The sequence below is a fragment of the Equus asinus genome, chromosome 12 (genome assembly GCF_041296235.1).
Source record: "Equus asinus isolate D_3611 breed Donkey chromosome 12, EquAss-T2T_v2, whole genome shotgun sequence".
Classification (NCBI taxonomy): Eukaryota; Metazoa; Chordata; class Mammalia; order Perissodactyla; family Equidae; genus Equus; species Equus asinus.
In genome coordinates, this window is record NC_091801.1 from 62,632,499 (window position 1) to 62,655,195 (window position 22,697).

Below are 22,697 nucleotides of genomic sequence, written 5' to 3' on the forward strand. Positions count from 1 at the left end.
AGGCCTTACTGACTTTTTAAAAAGTACTTAAATGTTTCTCAGAAAACTTGTTTTATAGCATAATTTGTTTCCAAAAAGATACTATTTAGGCACAGCAAAAATGTTAGGACATTAAATCTACCTCAACACTGTTGCCAAACACTGAAGCAGGAAAAACATAATATCAAAAAATAGAGAAAAATAAGAAAAAGCGAGAATATCAAAAAATAGAGAAAAATAAGAAAAAGCGAGATCATGCTTACTGTCCCTGGATTTTCTAGTTAGTCTCAACCACAGGTCCCATGACATCCAAAAGGTGAATTGTGAGAGTTCTACGTATTGTGCACCTCCAGTTTACAGACAGCTAGTTGTACTGGTTACAAAGGAAAACCACTAACTGCTGAGTGTTTCACGAGTGGCACCCAGTGTTCACACAGATTCCTTACAGCTAGCTGATCTGCTTCCCTTCCATGCTAGCTTCTCTTTCACTCTGCTTGCACAGATGGCACTCACAGCAGATTGGAGGCATTGCACCACAGACCACTTAACCATACTGTGTACTCAGTAAAGAAGGAAATTCACGACAGGCTTTATCAGTACTGTCTGTTTAAGTTATCTGCAAAGCAATATATTCTAGAAAGTCTTCCTGTGTCATCAGTCAGGACTGATTTCCTCAGTCAAATTAAACCATCTATTCAAACTATTGTTTGTAATTGCATTCAAAGGCATTTAATAAGAATGTATTTTTCCTCCCTAACCTACCCAGATCAATCTATACTTTTAATTAGCTTCTCCATTCCATTAGCATAATACTAGAAGCTGTGCTTTCAGCATTTAAATGGGTTTAGTGTCTGAGCTAACTGTATATATTCAATCACCAATAATTTTCTGTTGACCTGAAGGTTAGAATTGCCCTTTATTTTCATTTAATACCTAGTATACATACAGAAACTTAGGAACCTTTCAAGAATCATTTGATTCCAGCTGTACAAGTAATAAATGATAACACTAAGAAGTAGCCTTTCAGGTAAATACGTCATGCCTACAAGTGACAACTGCAGGCAGGCATCTATCTCACTCACTCATGATAATTTTGACCAACTACTGGGATTTCTGACAATCCTCCTACATCGTGACGGATTCCATATTAGACGAGCATGTCGGGGTTTCTAGTTCTGGACTAGCCACTCATTTTAAAGTTGGGTCTCTCTAGGCCTCAGTTTTCCATCTGCTAAAAGAATTACAAAAGTTTCTGTTGTGATCCACTCTCCAAAGGTGAAAACTGAGGCTGAGAGACCCATAATTACAATTAGCAGTAAGCGAGAATTCAGTCTAAATTTCCTTCCTTTTATGCCTTTCAGAAAGTTTGCAAGATCTGTAGATGAATGATTTTAGAAATTTTCTCAACTAAGAGCTATAATGGTATATGTGTATACACATGATTTTCATATACGTGGAACTGGCTACTGTAATTTTTTATCAGGCTGCCCGAAGGACAAGGAGACAATTTGGAGAGAAATACAAATCTGGACTCTGACAAAACATCAGTCTTACTGTTGCTCATGTCAAATATCTCCTAAAGTAGCAGCTAAGTAGCCCAGCTACGGCTTAGAGTGATCTTAACGTTTCACATCATATCTATACCATCCCATTCCTCATTTTATCACCAGAGAAAACAGCTAATACCTAACAAGGTATTATTATATCACCACTCTTCATACAACCCTTCACTCTCTTCTAGAACTGAATCTTTTTAATGTTTTGTTTTATCTGTGTTTTCAGGGTGGAAGTGGTGATGGGAGTGGTAGGAAGAAAAAGAGAAGAGATTTTAAAATTAAGGAGAAATAATTCACATTACCAAAAGTCTTGGTAATAGACTTTAAAAACTGAGTATATTTATTTACAGATTAAATTACTGACAGAGAAACTGTAAAGTTTTGGGAGTCACTACCAAGTGAGATAAAAAATAAAAGTAAAATATTTCCAATATAAAAATGAAAAAGAGATGATGAATTTATAAATTTTTAGGAACAAAATTATTTTACAGAAGAATGGAATCACTATGAATTGCCAACCTGGAGATGTATAGATTTGCAGATGTTTGTAAACCCAAGTCATTCTCCAACTACGATAAAATATTTTCTAGACTTTCACTTCAATAGCAACATAATCTTTACTTTATACTAATAATCTGATTTCACTAACATAATGTGCTAACAAGTCTCCCTATGCTTCCAGTCAAATACATTGCTTAGAACAGCTAAGTTTTCTAAATAACGAACACTTCACAAAATATCCTTAGCAGAGATGTAGGTATGCAAGGGCCAGTGGAAATGCCTGGTAGATAGTTCCCACTGAAATATTGATTTGATGAATGAATAACAAAGGAATAAAGAAAGAGAAACAAAAGACAAGGTGAAGTGAGAGCAGATGAGCCTGGAAGCCACAGCAGCTGGAGGACAACTGGTATTTGTGGAGCGACTGCTGCTGCTGCCATTGCTGCCTGCTGGGTTATCAACAGTATGCCCCAAGTCCAAAGAGCCCCAACTAGGACTCTGCTGCTGGACTCTTACAGCCACTGTTGTTGGTTGGGGGTTAGTAGCCTGCCACCAAACAATATCTCTACGACATCATCACCTATCCAATCCTACAAAACAGAAACAAGACAGATAAATTTCTGCAAAGACCACCAGAATCATTTTGTAATCCTCTCACCAATCAAGCAGGGAAGAAAGCCTGTCTGTATATTAAAATGTCTGCAGGTTAAATGTTAGGAAAAACAAAGGGTGAATGTGTATGGGGATGAGGGTGGGGCAGATGCAGGTTGCATTATAAAGCTATGCCATTATATTGTTACTTAGGTCAAAATAAATATTGGCTTTGTTTTCAAATATATCAGAAAGCATCTAAAATGTACTGAGTAAAAATTACTGATTAAAGGCAGCAAATAATCCTCATGGTGGAAAGGAGATAAAGGTATGAAAACACCACTCTGAAACTGATAATAGGTAAGCCATGAAGAGTAATCCCAAACGGATAAAAATTTCAAGAGCTATGAGAATTTCACATAGGGAGAGAAATATAAAACAAACAGAACACTTCACAGGCATGACCAAAATATCACTCTTTTAATATAAACAGCAGTTTGGAAAACTCAGTATTAGCATCAAAACATCAGATCTAATTAATTTATCAACCTAACAAAACTTGCAGATCAGATAACATATTTAATCGCGGGAAGTGACGCTGGGTAGCACTTCTCCTGAGCAAGATAGGAAGCAAGCTTGAACCATGTTGGTTAGGACAATTTTTGGAAAAACAGAAATAGCAAAGATCTTGGGTTACACATTGTAACTGTGGCTTTTTGACATTTTAATTAGTGCCAAAACAGTTCATTTTTAATGGTTATTACCTTAAAGTTTAGTAGTAAATTCAAATATCTATATCTAAAGTTGCTGTGGTTCAAAAGTAAGACAATTTTTATTTAATTAAAACTTAAACCACTGGGAATAGTAATTTAAGGATTACATTTTTAGACTTGGGAAACTTAGGAATTTTAAATACTATTTAAGTACTGTATCCACCTGTAATTTTCAAATCTTAAAGTATTACTTTAAGTCTGCACAAAATTTGAACAGGTTTTACTTGGCTTCTTTCCAAACCATAGCACTTACGCTTTAGGGACCAAGGGAGGGTACAGTGTAAAGCGCTTTAATTTCTTCTAGCAGAAAAATCTTTTACCTTGACCACATTTCCAATAGTATATCCCTCTATGCACAGAAGTTTCTCAATTCATTTAAAAAGGAAAAAAACAACAATTTTAAAACATGAAGCAAATGCAAAAATATTTTTCAAGCTTTTAAAATGAAGCTAGCCTTTGCTCCCACTCTTGTATTTAAAATCTTGACACACTCAAACTGAAAGAAAAAAAGGCATAAAAATATTGGGATTGATATTTCATATTTGGATTTTACTTCTCATATTCTAATTACCTTAATAAACCAAAAAGAAACATACAGAATAAGTTTAAGGTTTTTAAATTAGTTTCAAATCACAAACCATAAGCTTTCTGAACAATCAAAATAATTTAAGTAAGCAATAATCTAAAGTTCACTACCCTGAATATTCAGCAATAAATCATTAAATGTGAATGGTTTAACATTTTCAAAATACTACCATGAATAACAACAAAGAGATCAGTACCCCAGGAGAATTATATCATAATTCAATGTAAAAATACTCTCCAGTTACCTGCCTACACAATGTTCCATTTAAAATGAAACATGTATGAAATATTGTATTAAGTATTCAAAATGTATTAAATATCTTATTTAAATATTTATTAAATATTTTAAATAGAGCTAAGTATAGCACGGGCCCCAAGTTTCTATAAATATGGCACTAAATTATCACCAGGAGTCCTTTTATGTACCAAGAGAGCCACAATGTCAACAACAACTTCTCTACCTGGATACAAAATCAGCAACAAAATTTGAAAGATATTGTCAAGGAACATAACTATCTCTGAACAATAAAGATGCAAGTTGAATATCATTAAATAGTTTTTTCTTTATTTCCAGAGATGCTTGTTTTATTTATGAGGACCGAGAAATGTGAATAATTAGAACAAACTCAGAAAATATAACTTCCTTAAGAATTACTTAAAATTGCAACTGACATCCACCTACAAAATCAAACCTCGCCTCCCGTGTGAAGTCATCCCCCAAAAGGAATCAGTAGCTCGTATCTGGGTGTCCCCATTATTTTTTTTCCTTCCTCACGCTAGACTTGTATCAATTCCTCTGTTTCACAATTCTTTATTTACACACTTGTCTCTCCCACTTAAAATCTTTCAAAACAGTAACCAGGATTTCGATCTTTGTATCTTTTTCACCACCCACTCAATGTAATTTGCTGGAGAAATGCTAAAATGAATTACTGAGAACTATTTTTTTTCTGAGATATATATTTGAAGCATTTATCACACCTCCTCTCAATGATTTTAGGTCACAAAGTAAACATGCTCCTACTTCTTCAATAAGTTTCAAAACACACTCCAAAACCATCTATATATATTTCCAATGTCTACCAAGAAAAGCTCTTTAAAAATGCAATGAAATAGGACTTTTACAAAAATGAATCTGTCGAACAAATCACAATGATCACTGACTATTCATACAGATAGAAGATAATACAAAAGAATAAGTAAACATGTCTTTTCACAAAATGTTCCCATCTGTCTAAAAAATCTGAAAACCTTTTTCTATCCTGACTCAACTGTTCCCTGAACTCAAAAGCAGTACAAAGCCAAAACAGTAATCATGGGCTGGGTGTCAAGCACTTGTGCTCTGGGTATAAGCTGCAGGCAAACTAAGAAGAAAGAGAAGCAAGGTGAGACTTCAAGAAGCAAGTAATTAAGCAGTTTTCTCCAACATAAAATATAGCGCTGTTACGCAGAAAGTATTGTAAATAATGTAACTATAAAAACCTATTCTCTCTGAACCCAGTGATACAAAAATAACACCTATGCTGTGAAAAATTACTCTGAACACATTTTATTTTCATTACATTTTTGCCAATTCATATTTTAGCCTTTGAAAAGTCTAAGTCTCTACACCACTGCTTTTCTTTCGGAAGCTTAACGATAACAAAATAATTGTGCCTAACAGTCCATAGTAGTAGTTCCTGCTCTAACACCAAACTTGAGAAATAAAAAAGAAAATAACTTTGAAGTACCTGAAATGAACAAACAAGCTTGTGTGTGTGTGTATATATCACTTCAACGTGTGGAATTACTTGGGTAATTATATGCTGCACACGTTAACACTGTCTAAGTTAGGCATCATTTCATTCCCCTAAGTACATTTTAGCACTTACACTCAAACACAGTCTTCATGCTTCATTTCTGAAAGAAACTTATTTAAAAGCCAAGGATCATCCTTTGTGACTGACTTAAAGAAAATAAAATAAAAAATCTGTCCACTCCAAATACGAAAATTACAGATTTGGCTCTGACAGAGAATAAAGTAAGCTTCTTATATCACCTGCAATATTAAATTGATTTAGTCTGCTGAAAAACAAGACAGTGAGTTATTGGATCTGTGTTTAATTCAGTGCTCTTTATAACATATTTAAGGAATTCAGTTGTATAAAAGAGTATCTGAATCTTATCAGATGAAAATATTTTTCCCTTTTAGCAAGCCTCGGGTTGCATGTCTGAAAAAACAAATTAGTCTCCAGTTCTCCTAAGCTTGATAATAGTGCCCCCTAATGGGAATTTTAATATGAGTTTTCCAATCATTTTTTTAAAAAGCATATATTCTCTAATATGAGCAAGCTGTCTCACTTTCAACTGGAGTAAGCTCTATAAGATAAAAGTGTATCAATATTTAAACCACTCAAAGGAGAGTTAGCACATGTGCGAAAACAAAATGTGAATTTCTGGAAAGAAACAAACAAGAAATTTATTTTATGCCACAATGGTTTTCTTGGTTTTGAATCACCTATTGTAACCTAATCCAAGGTAGCACTACAAAAAGTTAATCACAGAAGGAAATTGTCTCTCAGGTAGTTTCTAGTACTCAGTAAGTGAGCAATCAAAATGTGCTAAATAAAACATATTAGAGTCAGAAAAACAGTTCAGATGTGAAGTTGTTCAGTCACACAGATCCTAAGAACAGATGAAATTCCCAATCAAGTTTTTAGACCTCAGACCATTACCTTTCCACAATACCTGGTCACAAATCTACAAGCAGGAATTGAATGCCTTTCTTCTCTATTATCTACAGACAGCTCCCCTAAAATATGAACAATATAATATGTGGGGAGTTTTTTAAAGGAAAAATGCATTAAAATTAAAGCAAAAACTACTTATTCCGCTATCTTCCAGGTGTACCAGTGAAACAAACACCCAATAATATCAGCATTTTTCTTACAGTGCCCACAATACATTCTAGACTCAGAGTCAGCGTAAAACACGGCATCTAGAAAAAACAAACAACAAACAAAAAGTCACAACTTTTTGATGAAAAAAAAATCTATTGCCTTATTCTTCATTCTTATGAGGGAAAATAACAAGAAAAAGTGATATATAAAAAACGGGTGGTCAAACTTTCTTAAAGAGCCAAACAGTAAAAAATTCAGGCTTGGTGCCCATATGGTCTGTCACAACTACTCAGCTATGCCACTGTAGCAGGAACGCAGCCACAGAAAATATATAAACGAATGGGCAAGACAATATTTCAATAAAACTTTACATGCAAAAGCAGGCCCAGGAATCACAGTTTGCCAACCTCTGACTCAAAACATTTCACTTTTGGACCACTAATTAGGAATCTCCACTTTCCATCAGGCACCAAAACAAAAACAAAGAAACTCACCCCACCGCCCCCAAAAAACCCAAAGCAACTCAAAATATGTAATCACTAAAATTATGAAATATTTGATATTTTACTTCTATAAGTAAAGCAGAAGGTGGAAGGCAGAAGAAAAGATCCTTCCCTGAATAAATATTAGTTTTAGCAGGCATAAAATAACAGAAAAGCAGTAAGCAAAACGACCAGGTTTCAGCATGACTTAAAATCATCAACCTGCAGGATTATTCTATTCTAAGATTTACCGAGATAATGGGAAAATTTAGCTTTTATCTCGGTTTGATAAAAATCTAATGGTGACTACATACTAATGCCCATTCAGATAAATAAACGGATTAGGTGAGAACTTAAAATTCAAGACTACACGAGGCTGTGAAAAAATATAGGGCACTGTCTTAGATTTTTCACACATATAAGAAAACGGGAAAATGTTCTACAGGTGAAATAAATGTAGTTGTTTTAGCCAAAAAGCAATTTCAGATACACAATAATGATGCTCTACACTCAGCACCCTTTAATCACTGGCTTCCACTTCACTAAGTGTCTAAAAGCAACACCATGTAACAGAAAAAGCATGGGATTTAGAACCAGGCAGCCACAGATTTCAATCCTTATCCTACCAATCCCCAGTTAAATGATTTTGGACAAGTTATTTGTCTTACTGAGCATCAGTTTCCTAATCCATAACATGGGACTGATAAAACCTTCAACTGTGCAGAATAACAACAGATTATAAGCAATGTACACACAATACACTGCATACGATGCCCAGGAATTTTTTATTATTTAATGCTAAACTGAAGTTTTTCCTTATTTCAGTGTTGTTAAAATATTTTTTAATGAGCTTGTTAAAAGTATATGTTAATGAAATAGCATATGGTCAATCACCTCAAGCCATAAGAGAAGTTAACTTCTAATGATTAAGACATAAAATTAATAATACACTTTGCTTTTGTTCATTTATATAATTGCACTGAACATTATTTTTTGCTGATATTCTAAATTGAGAATTTTATAAAATAAATTAATTACCTGAGAAAACTTGTGACAATATAACCTGTTCAAGAATGAATTCCACTTCCAACTGTGCTACTAACCCAGAAACTGAAAAAGTCACTTCAAGTGAACCTCTCAGGCCCCTCACTTATAGACCAAGGAAATGCTGTTAACAATCCCTTGTTTTCTCCCCTTGTCTTCCAGCTCTAAAAATAGTTATTACTGAAATATAATTAAGCATCTCCAGATATGCTGGTAAATAGAGGAACAGAGATATCCTAATACCGTCAGAATGGACTGCAGAAAAATCCCAACCTTAACCCTGGGTGAGGTATATGTACTACAGTAGTGCAGATGAAATAAGAAGAGCTTGGCCAGTTTTTAAAAAGGAGACTGCACAAAAGTTTCTAAAAACTCAAATACTCAAGAGCCTAGAACAAAATAGCCTTGGTTAGTTTCTATAGAGGTATTATTTTCATAAAAAAATAATTTTTGTAGACCAAACTGCAAAATCAAGGTATTAACCTTGGCAAGAATATACTCTATTATATGTTCGAGTTACCAAGAAATGTCAAGTCAAATGAAATAAGTAATGTTTTATCAAAGTTAAAGTGATCAGGATAAAAGTTACACAGAAAATGAATGATGAAAATAAAATTTAAGAAACAAGCTTATTTACAACAGCACCAAGAAAAGTAAAGTACATAGAAATACACCTAACCAAGGAGGTGAAACACCTATACATTGAAAACTACAAAACACTGCTGAAAGTAAAGACGACACAAATAAATGGAAAGACATCCTGTGTTCATGGATTGGAAGACTTTAATATTGTTAAAGTGTTTATCCTACCCAAAGAAATCTACAGATTCATTGAAATCCCTGTCAAAATCTTAACGGCATTTTTTGCAGAAATAGAGAAAACCATCTTAAAACTTAGATGAAACCTCAAAGGACCCCAAATACCCAAAATAATATTCAGAAAGAAAACCAATGCTAGAGGCCTCATACTTCTTAATTTCAAAACATATTACAAAGCAACAGTAATCAAAACAGTACAGTACTGGCATAAAATTCCTATGAGAAAATTTAGGGAACATGCTTCATAACGTTGATCTTGGCAATGATTTCTCGGATCCCACCCCAAAAGCACAGGCAACAAAAGCAGAAACAGACAATCTGGATCACATCAAACCAAGAAGCTTCTGCACAGCAAAGAAATCAATCAATAGAGTGAAAAGGTAACCTACAGAATGGGGGAAAATATTTACAAACCATATACATGATAAGAGGTTAAAATCAGAATATAGAAACAACTCCTTCAACTCAACAACAACAAAATCCTAAAATACGGGCAAAGGACTTGAATAGACATTTCTCCAAAAATGACATAAAAATGGCCAAAAAGCATGTGAAAAGAAGCTTAACATCACTAATCATCAGCAAACTGCAAATTAAAACCACAATGAGATATCACCACATACCCATTAGGAGGGCCACTATCAAAAAAACAGAAAATAAGTAGTGTCGGCGAGGATGTGGAGAAATTGAAGCTCTTGTCCACTGTTGGTGGGAATGTAAACTGCTGCAGCCACTATGAACAACAGTATAGAAGTTCTTCAAAAAATTAAATGTAGAATTACCCTATGATCCAGCAAATCCCACTTCTGGGTATATATCCAAGAGAACAGAAAACAGCATCTTAAAGAGGTATTTGTAGCATTATTCACAATAAACAAGAGGTGGAAACAATCTAAATAACCATCAACAAATAAATGGATAAAGAAAATGTGGTATATAAATACAATGGTATATTACTCAGCCGTAAAAGAGGAATTCTTGTCATTTGTTACAACACGGATGAACCTTTAGGACATTAAACTATGTGAAACAAGCCAGTCATAAAAAGACAAATGCTACATGATTCCACTTACAAATGAGGTATTTAAAGCAGTAAACACTTAGAAAATAAAACAGCGGTTGCCAGGGGCTGGGGGAGGGGAAAAAAGGGAGGAGCTAGTCAATGGACATATAAAGTTTCAGTATTTGCAAGATGAAAAAGTTCTAGAGATCTGTTGCACAGCAATGTGCATATTAAGTTAACACTACTATACTATACACTGAAAAATGGTTAGGATAGTAAATTTCATGTTATGTGTTTTTATCAATAAAAAAACTAAAAGTTATACAGAAAAAGAGCTCTGAGAGTTCAGACAAGCAAGAAATTATTTTCAACTAAATTTTTTAAAAAATCTTTTAGAATGCTGATCTCAGCCTTTGGTGTGAGGTTTTTAACTACTACTGGCCTTTGCTAACAAAGCAATTACCCCTGTAGCACAAAAGTAAAACGCTCTTGAAATACTTAAGGAGAGTCTGCTTTCTGTAGTAGATAGTTCAACTCATCTCTTAAACATTAAGTTAAAACACTAAGAAAGAAGTGGATGTTGGACACAATCATGATCCCTGTCCTTTATAATGTAAAGTTATTTGGTAAGTGGATTTCATAATGAGAAAGGTAACATCAGCACAGCCACTATGGAAATTACTAAAACCTGAACCACAAATTCCAAATAAGTAAAGGCCAAACTAATAAAACTTTTCACATAAATCCTCATTTCAAAGAATTTGTATAATTTTTTCAACAAACTCAGAAAATCAAATGACCTAGGCTAGCCTGATAGATTCCCAATAACAGATTGTCAAAGGTTATGGTGAAAATTGTATTAAAATCTGTGTGCACTGCAAAGACACATCTGAGATGAGTATCCTTACCTTCGTCAAAGTCAGCATCATCTTCTGTGTGCTGGGGGAAAGGAAAGCAATTGGTAATTTCAAGCCGATCTTCTACAACCAGGCCTAAAAGCACTCCTTGAACCACCTCAGTTCCTTGTCCTTCTTCTTGATAATGTTTTATTATCTTTAACACCACCTAAAAAAAAATACAGAAGGGAGCTTAAAAACTATTCTTGTTGTTTATACTTTCTTTATTTCATTTTTTCTTTTTTTTTTTTTGTTTGAGGAAGATTAGCCCTGAGCTAATCTGCCACCAATCCTTCTCTTTTTGCTGAGGAAGATTGGCCCTGAGCTAACATCTGTGCCCATCTTCCTTTATTTTATATGTGGGACGCCTGCCACAACATGGCTTGATAAGCAGTGAATAAGTCCACGCCTGGGATCCAAACTGGTGAACCCTGGGCTGCCGAAGCGAGCATGCAAACCTAACTGCTATGCCACCAGGCTTGTCACTATATTTTCTTTATTTCAAAGAAAAGGATCATACACCATACTAGTCAGTTTGCTAAACCACAAAATTACATAATAGCACTATCAAATTTCTTACAAATCATTTCCTTTACCCTTACATAAATAATAAAGCTCACATAGTCTAACTGTACATCTGAAACTCCTGGAGTTTGAAAATTCAGTAACAGCCACATCCAGCACTCATGACCTTCAGGTCAAGGGTCCCCAAAGATCTAGGCTCCAGGAGTTCCTTTGGTAAAATCAAACACTATCACCTCAACCTGAGGTTATCACAGAAGAAGTGATCCCGTTAACCTTTGTAACAGGAAAATAACTTCCCGACATAGATGATAAAACCATCAACAAGACAGAGATAAAGACCTCAATTACCTGGACACCTGACAAATTCTCAACATCTCAAGAAGGTTCCTGAACAGAGCATCTCATTAGTCAGAGGAAGCAACAACAGGAATGTGTATCCAACAAGAATCTGATTGGTAACAGAGAACATAAAGAGAACCTAGTCTCCAGCACTACCTAACACAGAGAACCTAGTCTCCAGCACTAACTAATTTTCCTCAATGTGAAGACTACGTCAAATAACCTCTAATGGAATAACCAGCTCTTATATTACTCTCTCCTTTAATATTTCCATACAGATAAAGAGGTAACACTGCATGGTCGAACAGCCAATTAATTTAAAAGTTCACAGTAACAGTAATCAATAATATGAATTCCTACAATGTGAGGTTAATAGGTGCTTTGAATAGTGCTTGACACACAGTATTTACTAATAGTAGTAGGAGTGGTGGTATTTAGTATAAGACCTTGGCCTGAAGGCTAAAGGACAACACTATCTAAAATATAATGGAAAGTTCTCAGAGGAAAAAATAAATCTAACAACAAAATGGTTATTAGTATTTTATTGATTAGTGTTTCATTTAAAACAAATATATTACTGATAGAAATTAATCATCAATGACCAATTAATAACAACAGGTTACAATTACTGAACATTATGAGCCAGGCAATATTCTAATTATTTTACATGTGTTATCGAATCACATAATTCTCACAATTACCTTAGGAGAAAGGCATTATTCTACTCATTTTACAAATAAGAAACCTGAAGCAGAGAGATACTAAGTAAAGGCTAAGGTCACACATCCAGGAAGTGGTAAAGCCAAGATTTAAACCAAGTCAAACTCCAAAGCTCGTGTGTATAATTAATAACAAGAAGATGATTTTCCTATCAGTAACTCAATTAAAAATTAAAATGAGTTAGTAATAGATGTGAAGCAAAGACTTTGTGATGAATGGACCTAAAGACTTTACATCAGTAAGATCCAGACCCCCTAAGGGTAGCAAGCAGTTAGCAGGGAAAGAGCTTAATGTGGAAAAACACCAACCGATAGGATTGGCAGACTTTCAATAGGGTGAAAGGAATTAAGCACACAAACCTTACGCCTCCCTGTATAAAAGATCTCTCCACTTCCTGAAAGGCACAAAATGGGTTTTAAGAGTCTTGAAGGTATGGGTATGAGTTCCAGCTTCAGCATTGCTAGCTGTGACCTTGGGAAAGCTATTTAAGCTTTCTAGGTCTTAGATTTCTAATTTGCAAAATGGAGCTGTTTCATAGCATTTCTGACTACTAAAAACGAGATCATGTATAGTAAATATTTTTCACAGGGTCTGCCACGTACTAAAAGTTCAATAATGATCACTACTATTGATTTTGTCAATAAAAAGAAAGCAGAACTATTTAACTCCTATTCAACTTGCCTCTCTGCCAAGGACAATTATTTTCACAATTAAAAAATAGAAGAAACATGGATGACTAAGAGGGGATAAGCAAAACTGATAAAGAATTATTACAAACACCTGTCATTTGTCAAGGCAACCTAGGTTCCTAGATACTTAACCCTATTAATGAGATCACTGAACCACCATCGAAATCAAAGTTAAATGACAGATGCTAAAAGACATATGAGTTTAATGTAGATATTCACACAAATTATAGAACTGATTCCTAAACAGCTGGTTCCTATGTGTGCAAAAAGGAATATTGATGACTAGGAGACAGCACAGATTCACAAAGGAGGCAGGCCAAAATAATCTTATTTCCTTTTACAAAGAAAACAGGAATGAGAAAAATATATATATTCAAAAATGAGTTATCACAGTTCAAAAATATCTTATATTAAAACACTGTCTTAACTCTAACGAAAGTGAACTGTAATAGGATTGGGGGGGGGGGGGGAGAATTGTAACCATACAGCACAGTAGCTTGATATGCCTGCCCAAAGAGTCAATACAATTTTACATAGCATCAACAGAAGTACAGTGCTCCAAGTAAAAGAAATGGTCATCTAACTCTTCTGTGCATCACTGACCTGTTATATTCAGTTTGCTAGGATAACCAGAGAAAATTTACCAGTTAACAGTACCCAACTGAGAGATGGGAAAGCATGGTGGTTTAACTATCTGCTAAAAACAATCAACATGGTTAAGTATACAGAGAAAGGGGTAATTTTAGGAGAGAAAGCTTAAAACTCTGGGTGAGGACCAATTCAATGAATTCAAATCTCTCTCCAGGCTTGAGATAATGACAAAGAGCACTTTTCAAACAGTGAGGCACTAGAGGATATATCTTAGTTTGAAAGGCAAACTAAGGACCACAGGAGATAGTTTCAGGAAAGAAGATTTCAATGTTAAGGATGAATTCTCTCTAGCATTTAAGGCTGTCCAAAATAGAAAGCCCTCAGGAAAAGCTTGGCAATCTTTAAAATAATTTCCAACTCTAATATTTACGATCTTGTCATTTTAATATAATCTGATGAAATAAAGCATTCAGAAAAAAATTTAAAAACATTTTTATCAGGGCCAGCCCCATGGCCAAGTGGTTAAGTTCACGCGCTCCGCTTCGGCAGCCCAGGGTTTCGCCGGTTCAGATCCTGACGCAGACATGGCACAGCTCATCAGGCCATGCTGAGGCGGCGTCCCACATGCCACAACTAAAGTATACAACTATGTACTAGGGGGATTTGGAGAGAATAAGCAGAAAAAAAAAGAAGACTGGCAACAGTTGTTAGCTCAGGTGCCAATCTTAAAAAAAAAAAAGCAGCAAAATATTTAAAAAAGAAAAGTAAAAAACATTTTTATTAAAACCAAGCTGACTCATTCTTTATTTTGAAATTTTATGGCCTTCCTATTTCCTACATACACACTAAAATCTCAATTCTTTAGTTCAAAAAATAATGTAGTGGAATTGCATTACAAACTTGAGACTATGAGCCTTTTAGATGTCAAAAGAAGTTTTTGATTAGAACTAACCGACATACAGGCTTTTGATATTCTACATAAATAACCAAGAATTTGCTGTATATATAAAAACGTTCCATAGATTACTGGTATCTATAAGTGATACAGAATACACGTTATGTGCATGGTTTTCCCTCTTAAGTGTGCTCATAAAAATGAAGAGTTGTTTTACTCACCACATCTTCAACACTCAACACAGGAACTGGCACTTTTTAAAAGATACTCAAAACATATTTGCTAAAGGAATGAACGGTAAACATTTATCCATCACTTACATGTCAAGCACGCCACTAAGTGTCTCACATGCAATTACTCATTTAATCCTCATAACCTCTCTATGAAATCGGTAATATTATTTCCCATTTGACAGATGAGCAAACAGAGATAATCTGACACAGAATTATTAAACCAGGGAGATGAGATCTGACTTCTGACTCCAAAGTTCTTTTAATTACTTCACAATAACTGAGTAACTAGGTACTCCAAATGTGTTTATAATAACAAGGTTGAAACAATGCAGTGGCAACAGTTCGGGAAGAAGTCCCTGTAACTTAGCTGCAGAAGCAGAGCTCAGCGCATGGAGTGGTCAGAAAAGTTCAATGTAGGATCACAGGGTCAGGCAGCAAAAGACAGTGAGGGAATGGTGCCGGTGGTTAAATTTTTTGTGCCCTGATCACTAGAAGTAACATCAACAGAAAACCACCATTAGTTGCAAGAATGCAATACAGCTTTTAATCTGTAGCAGCACTATTCTCACAAGCCACAAGATGGGAATGTTCTGCCACAAAAGTCCTGTTTCAGATATGCTCACCCGACGTTCATTTTCTCTCCCTCCAGCCAACCATATGCCTCTGTCCATAAAACAGTGCTGATGTATTTTTAATTAATCCTGTTTATTGATGTCATGCTCCCTGTCCTTACTTTTAAAAAGATACAAGGAAAGCTTAATAGTTCTCCAAAACAAAAACATACTCCTATATTATATTTTATTTATTAAGTGTCACAAATGATCCCACATACTCAGGAACTCTCTATCACTTGTTCTCAGCTTATCAAAATGACCTAAGGACCTTTTTTAAATAAATGAAGAAAGGTCTTCACCCTGGCTACATATTAGAGCCATTGGTATTTTAAAAATACTGATGCCTGGAACTAATCCCTGAAATTCAGAGTTAACTGGTCTGGGCTGGGTTTTTTTTCTTTCAGTTTTGGTTTTTTCCATTTTTGTTTTTAGGTTCTCCAGGTGATTCTTTTTTTCTTAAAGATTGGCACCTGAGCTAACATCTGTTGCCAAGTTTCCTTTTTTTCCTTCTTCTTCTTCTCCCCAAAGTCCCCCAGTACATAGTTGTAGATTCTAGTTGTAGGTCCTTCTGGTTGTGCTATGTGGGATGCCGCCTCAGCATGGCCTGATGAGCGGTGCTGTGTCCGCGCCCAGGATCCGAACCAGAAAAACCCTGGGCTGCTGAAGTGGAGCACACAAACTTAACCACTCGGCCGGCCCCACTCCAAGTTATTCTAACATCCTACTTCATTCCCACTTTTAACGAGGTTGTATGGGCCAGCCTTCCTTTTTTGTTTTGTTGTAACTCCTCAGGTGATTGCAATGCACACAACTGGTTAAACCACAGGTTTCCTTTCCTGTTTTAAGACTCCTTGTGCCGCTGAAAAGTGAGTACACTGAGAAATACAGACCCAAAAGTGAGCATTTTATTTACAAAAGTATAAATATCACCCCTAATAAGAACTCAAACCCTACTTGGAAAATCTCTACAGTATAGAAATGAGAGAAAAGGTAATGCCAGCAAACCGTCTTAGAAGCAGAACAAGACTTATGCTTTATGGCTTGACCCCATATTTAAGACTGCTTATGAACTAGTGCTAATTTATCCTATAAATTAGTGGGTAAATGAAGATTATTATATAAATTATGCCTCTAGGAATGGAAATAAACTGGTCAGCAGAACCCTGAATTACCAAATTCTTCTACATCTCCCAATCTTTGTCACATTCTGGGTTTAAATGCTTATTAACCTACTTGATTTGCCCTGCACAGTAAGAATTGTTCTCTGAATAGGTCAGCTGTCTCTACAACCATCTCCTCGCTTTCTGAGGTTTGCACGCTTTTAAGTTGGGCACATCTCAGCAAAGAATCTCAACTTGCGAGATAGTAAACAGATGTCCTGTCTGCAGAAATTACCCTAGAGGAACCATTTTTTCCTACTATTGTTTATTATCCAGTGCAGATAATTTGAAAGAGCAAAGCAGACTATTTTGTAATCTCTAATGAACATAATGCTGTTTTTTAAAAAGTCTGGCTTTTAAAAAAATGAAAACCTAACTGCCTAAAAGGGTTAAAGCAACAAAGAACTTAATTTCTAAGAAAGTATTCTCAATATTATGGGATAAAATATAACTAACAGTCTAAAATATCCAAATTAATTATGCCAGAAGTAATAAACCTAAAATTTGAAAGTTAATAATAAGCATGATGGGTAAAACCTTCCATCCTTCCTAAAAAGGAAGACTTAGCAGAATCTCTAAGACCTCTCTCTCAAAGTCCTATCAAAAACTTTCAGTTCCACAGCAGAAAATAATTTAATCTGGCCAAAATAAAGATTGTGCTTTCTGATGAATTAGGACAATTTTCTATCATCAATCATTCAATCAAATATGATGTTTACAAAGATGAGTTACTACAGACAGATCTGGAAGGTAAAAATGTCCAGTCTACCTAAAGCAATCTACAGATTCAACGCTATCCCAATCAGAATCCCAATGACATTCTTTACAGAATTAGAACAAAGAATCCTAAAATTCATAGGGGGCAACAAAAGACCCCGAATGGCTAAAGCAATCCTGAGAAAAAAGAACAAAATGGGAGGCATCACAATCCCTGACTTCAAAACATACTACAAAGCTACAGTAATCAAAACAGCATGGTACTGGTACAAAAACAGGTGCACAGATCAATGGAACAGAATTGAAAGCCCAGAAATAAAACCACACATCTATGGAAAGCTTATCTTCGACAAAGGAGCTAAGGGCATACAATGGAGAAAAGACAGTCTTTTCAACAAACGGTGCTGAGAAAACTGGAAAGCCATATGTAAAAGAATGAAAACTGACCATTCTTTCTCACCATTCACCAAAATAAACTCAAAAGGGATCAAAGACCTAAAGGTGAGACCTGAAACCATAAGGCTTCTAGAATAAAATGTAGGCAGTACACTCTTTGACATCAGTATTAAAAGGATCTTTTTGGACACCATGTCTTCTCAGAGAAGGGAAACAATAGAAAGAATAAACAAATGGGACTTCATCAGACTAAAGAGTTTCTTCAAGGCAAATGAAAACAGGATTGAAACAAAAAAACAACCCACTAACTGGGGAAAAAAATATTTGCAAGTCATATATCTGACAAAGGCTTAATATCCATAATATATAAAGAACTCTCACAACTCAACAACAAAAAAATCAAACAACCCAATCAAAAACTGGGGTGAGACATGAACAGACATTTCTCCAAAGAAGATATACAGATGGCCAATAGGCACATGAAAAGATGTTCATCATCACTGATCATCAGGGAAGGCAAATCAAAACTACATTAAGATATCACCTTACAGCCATTAGAATGACAAAAATATCTAAAACTAATAGTAACAAATGTTGGAGAGGTTGTGGAGAAAAAGGAACCCTCATACACTGCTGGTGGGAATGCACACTGGTGCAGCCACTATGGAAAACAGTGTGGAGATTCCTCAAAAAATTAAAAATAGAACTACCATACGATCCAGCTATCCCACTACTGGGTGTCTATCCAAAGAGCTTGAAGTCAGCAATTCCAAAAGTCCTATGCACCCCAATGTTCATTGCAGCATTATTTACAATAGCCAAAACATGGAAGCAACCTAAGTGCCCATCAACAGATGAGTGGATAAAGAAGATATGGTATATATATACAATGGAATACTACTCAGCTGTAAAACAGAACAAAATCATCCCATTTGCAATAACATGGATGGACCTTGAGGGAATTGTGTTAAGTGAAATAAGCCAGTTAGCGAAGGACAATCTCTGTATGACTCCACTCATATGAGGAATTTAAAAATGTAAACAAAGAGAACAGATTAGTGGCTACCAGGGGAAAGATGGGGTGGGGGGTGGGCACAAAGGGTGAAGTGGTGCACCTACAACACGACTGACAAACAATAATGTACAACTGAAATTTCACAAGATTATAACCTATCATTAACTCAATAAAAATTTTAAAAAAAAACTTCCAGTTTCATAGCAGAGAACAATTTAATCTGGCCAAAATAAAGATTGTGCTTTCTGACGAATTAGGATAATTTTCTATCATCAATCATTCAATCAAATATGATGTCTACAAAGACCAGTTACTACAGAAAGATCTGGAAGCCCTGCACAGAATCACCAGACTTCTCTTATTTTCAGCTTCTTTTGTTCACTCATTAATCCATTCACCTAGATAACTGGTCAGTAACTTCTACAGGCCAATTACCTCTGCCAGGCACTGGGAATATGAACCTAAATTAAACACACAAGGTCTACTTTCACGGGGCTCATATTTTAGAAGAGTAAGTGTCAAACTTTTTCGTCATAGGATCCTTTTAAACTCTTAAAAATTATTGAGGACCCCAAATAACTTTTACATTGATATTTACATATTAGATATTAAATTGAAAAATGTTCAAAACATTTATTCACTTTACAACTATAACAAATGCATTATATGCTAACATAAATTACATTTTAATGAAAAATATTTTCCAAAACAAAAAAATTAATTAGGATACAAAAATGAGTTTCACATTTTTGTAAAACATTTACATTTTCAAAAAGAAATTTTAATCGCGATAGAATAGACAGTTTTAAATTTTTGTAAATCTTATTAATGTTTAGCCTAATAGAAGACAACTGGATTCTCAAATCTGCTTCTGCATTCAATCTTTTACATCACACATCATGTAGCATCTGGAAACCTCCACTGAATACTTATGAAAAACAGAGTAAAAATAACAAATAATGTTTAAATATTATTATGAAAATAATTTTGACCTTGGGGACCCTCTAAAAAAGCGTTGGGCATTCTCACACTTTAAGAACCACTATTCCAGAATGACAATTAAGAAAATTAATGTGATTACTGACTGTGAAAAGTGCTATGAAGAAAATAAACAGGGGAACGTAATGGGGAAGTAACCTTAACTGGGGTGACCCAGAAAAGGCCTCTCTCTCTGAGATGACACCTGAGCCGAGCACTGAAGAACAAGCAGTCAGCCCTATGAAGACCTGGGTGAAGAGAATACTTGCCAACTATGGATTTTAAATCTTGTAAATAAAAATGCTAATATTTACTTTTCATAAGGTATACAAGTTGTTATTTTAGCAGAATAAAAAGGCCTAGAGATGGATGAACACTAGGGTGGGAGCGGTACACTTTCAGGCTTTTACTAAAAGCACTGGCATACAAATAACAAACCCAATCTATTGGCAGAAACAGTTAAATCTTAAGATACCATTGCATAATTCAAGACTATCAATTTCATAATTTTTGTTGAGGAATTATGAAACACAATATATCAACAAAATCCTTTCAGGAAAGGTTTACCATGGCTTTTAATCAGCAATCTTTCTTTTATTTTTTTAAAGATTGGCACCTGAGCTGACAACTGTTGCCAATCTTTTTTTTTCCCCCGATTTTCTCCCCAAATCCCCCCAGTATATAGTTATATATTTTTAGTTGTGGGTCCTTCTAGTTGTGGCATGTGGGACATTGCCTCAACATGGCCTGATGAGCAGTGCCATACCTACACCCAGGATCTGAACTAGCAAAACCCTAGGCTGCCAAAGCAGAGCATGCAAACTTAACCACTGGGTCATGGGGCCGGCCCCTAATCAGCAATATTTCTAATACCAGTGTCAGGGTCAATATTTACCTAATAAATACGGTCTATGAAGCTACCCCCAAAAATTCCTCTAATAAAGGTAGAAACTCTAATGAAGTCAGAATTAAAAAGTAAACTATTTAAGAAATATATCTAGGGGCTGCCCATTTGGCCAAATTCTGTGTGCTCTGCAAGCTCTGATCCCAGGCATGGACCTACCCCACTCATCAGCCATGATGCGGAGGCATCCCACATACAAAATGGAGGAAGACTGGCACAGCTCTTAGCTCGGGGCTAATCTTCCTCAAGCAAAAAAAAGGGAAGAGTGCCAGCAGATGTTAGCTCAGCGCAAATCTTCCTCACCAAAAAAGAAGAAGAAAGAAAGAAAGAATCTGGGACTTCCAGGCCTTGCAATATGCCAGTGTGAAGTACATCAACCCCCTCTATTCCTGTGTACATATAGAAATGTTGAATAAACTACATTTCTAAAAAGTTTAAAAAGAAAGTCAACCAAGCTAGATGAGAAAACTCCCAACCAGAGAATTAACGCTATGAGTTAATACAGCAGTGCCCCAAGGTACATCAAACGTAGGTATAATCCCCAACAGCTAAGAGCTGGGCTGCGACCCAATGTCTGTCCTGGGTCAGGAGATGTTGTCTTGGACTTGTCTGAGTTACAGAAGCAGAAACTGAGACCTTTACAAAAACCTAGAGCTCCATGAAAACTGTTGGTGAAAGGCAGAAAACAGTAATTGCAGTATCTTATAGTTAAATATAAACTGACTACATGACCCAAATTCCTACTCCTAGGAATTTAACCAAGAGAAATGAAAACATACCCACGAAAAACAACAAAAAAAACTCCATATCTGAACGTGTTCACAAATGTTCGCAGTAGCGCTATTCATAATAGCCAAAAACTGGAAGCAACCCAAAGGTCCACCAAACACAGATGGATAAACAAACTGCAGTATATCCATTCTATGCAATGCTACTCAGCAACAAAATGAAACAAAATATCAATGCATACAACAGGGAGGAATCTCCAAAACATTAGAGTAAGTAAAAGAAGTCAAACAAAATCTTACTTACTGTATTTCTTTTATATGGAACTCTAGAAAAGGCAAAACTATAGCTGATGAGTGGTTGCCTGGGGCCAACTGAGGGGGAGGATACTGACGGCAGAAGGGAACACTCTTCAGGGCAAGGCAACTATTTTATTTTACATCTTGATCGTGGTGTCGATTATACAACTGCTTACAACTATTAAAATGCATCAAACTGTACATTTAAAATGAGTGGATTTTGTTGTGTAGAAATAATAACTTTAAAAAACACTATACACTCTAAAAAGTCTGATGAAATAATTCATATATGCATCCACTCCCGATTTTACTTTCAATTTCAGAGTTCAAAGATCTCCTGAAATGCTATAAAGTCCAAGGAACTAGGTTAAGAACCACTACTATATCCCTACATTATGTATAATATATAATTATACAGCTATATACAAACAAGCTTACAATAACTCAAGTTTTAAGCCTAGGTAATCAAGAAATTAAATTGTATGGTTTTAGAAGTCAAAGTATAACATTTAGAACTGTTCTACTATGTTAAAGTATTTTGGAATTTAATGAGATTAATTACGTAATAGATAATTTCAGTTACCTAGAAAAATGTTCTTATGTAAAACTAATTCACCAGAAATTGGATAAATGTTTAAAAGTCTACCACCGCCCCCCTAAAAAAGACATGGTTAAAAAAAGTCTACACTTTCCAAAACTCTACATTAACAAGTATACTTCTCAAAGTGTGTAAGTCCTAAAAGGAAATATTCAAACCTGAAGGCCACAGATGAATTTGAAAAGACCTA

The 22,697-nt window shown here is 35.3% G+C and overlaps 1 protein-coding gene across 1 annotated transcript in view; it reads right to left on the reverse strand.

Moving 5' to 3' along the window:
- The window catches only part of EIF3H (eukaryotic translation initiation factor 3 subunit H), a 95,986-nt gene that overhangs the window by 58,612 nt on the left and 14,677 nt on the right, over nt 1-22,697 (reverse strand). Inside the window, exon 2 of the mRNA XM_014853676.3 lies at nt 11,121-11,277. Coding sequence (XP_014709162.3) covers nt 11,121-11,277 — 157 coding nt within the window. The remainder of the gene's footprint in view (nt 1-11,120; nt 11,278-22,697) is intronic.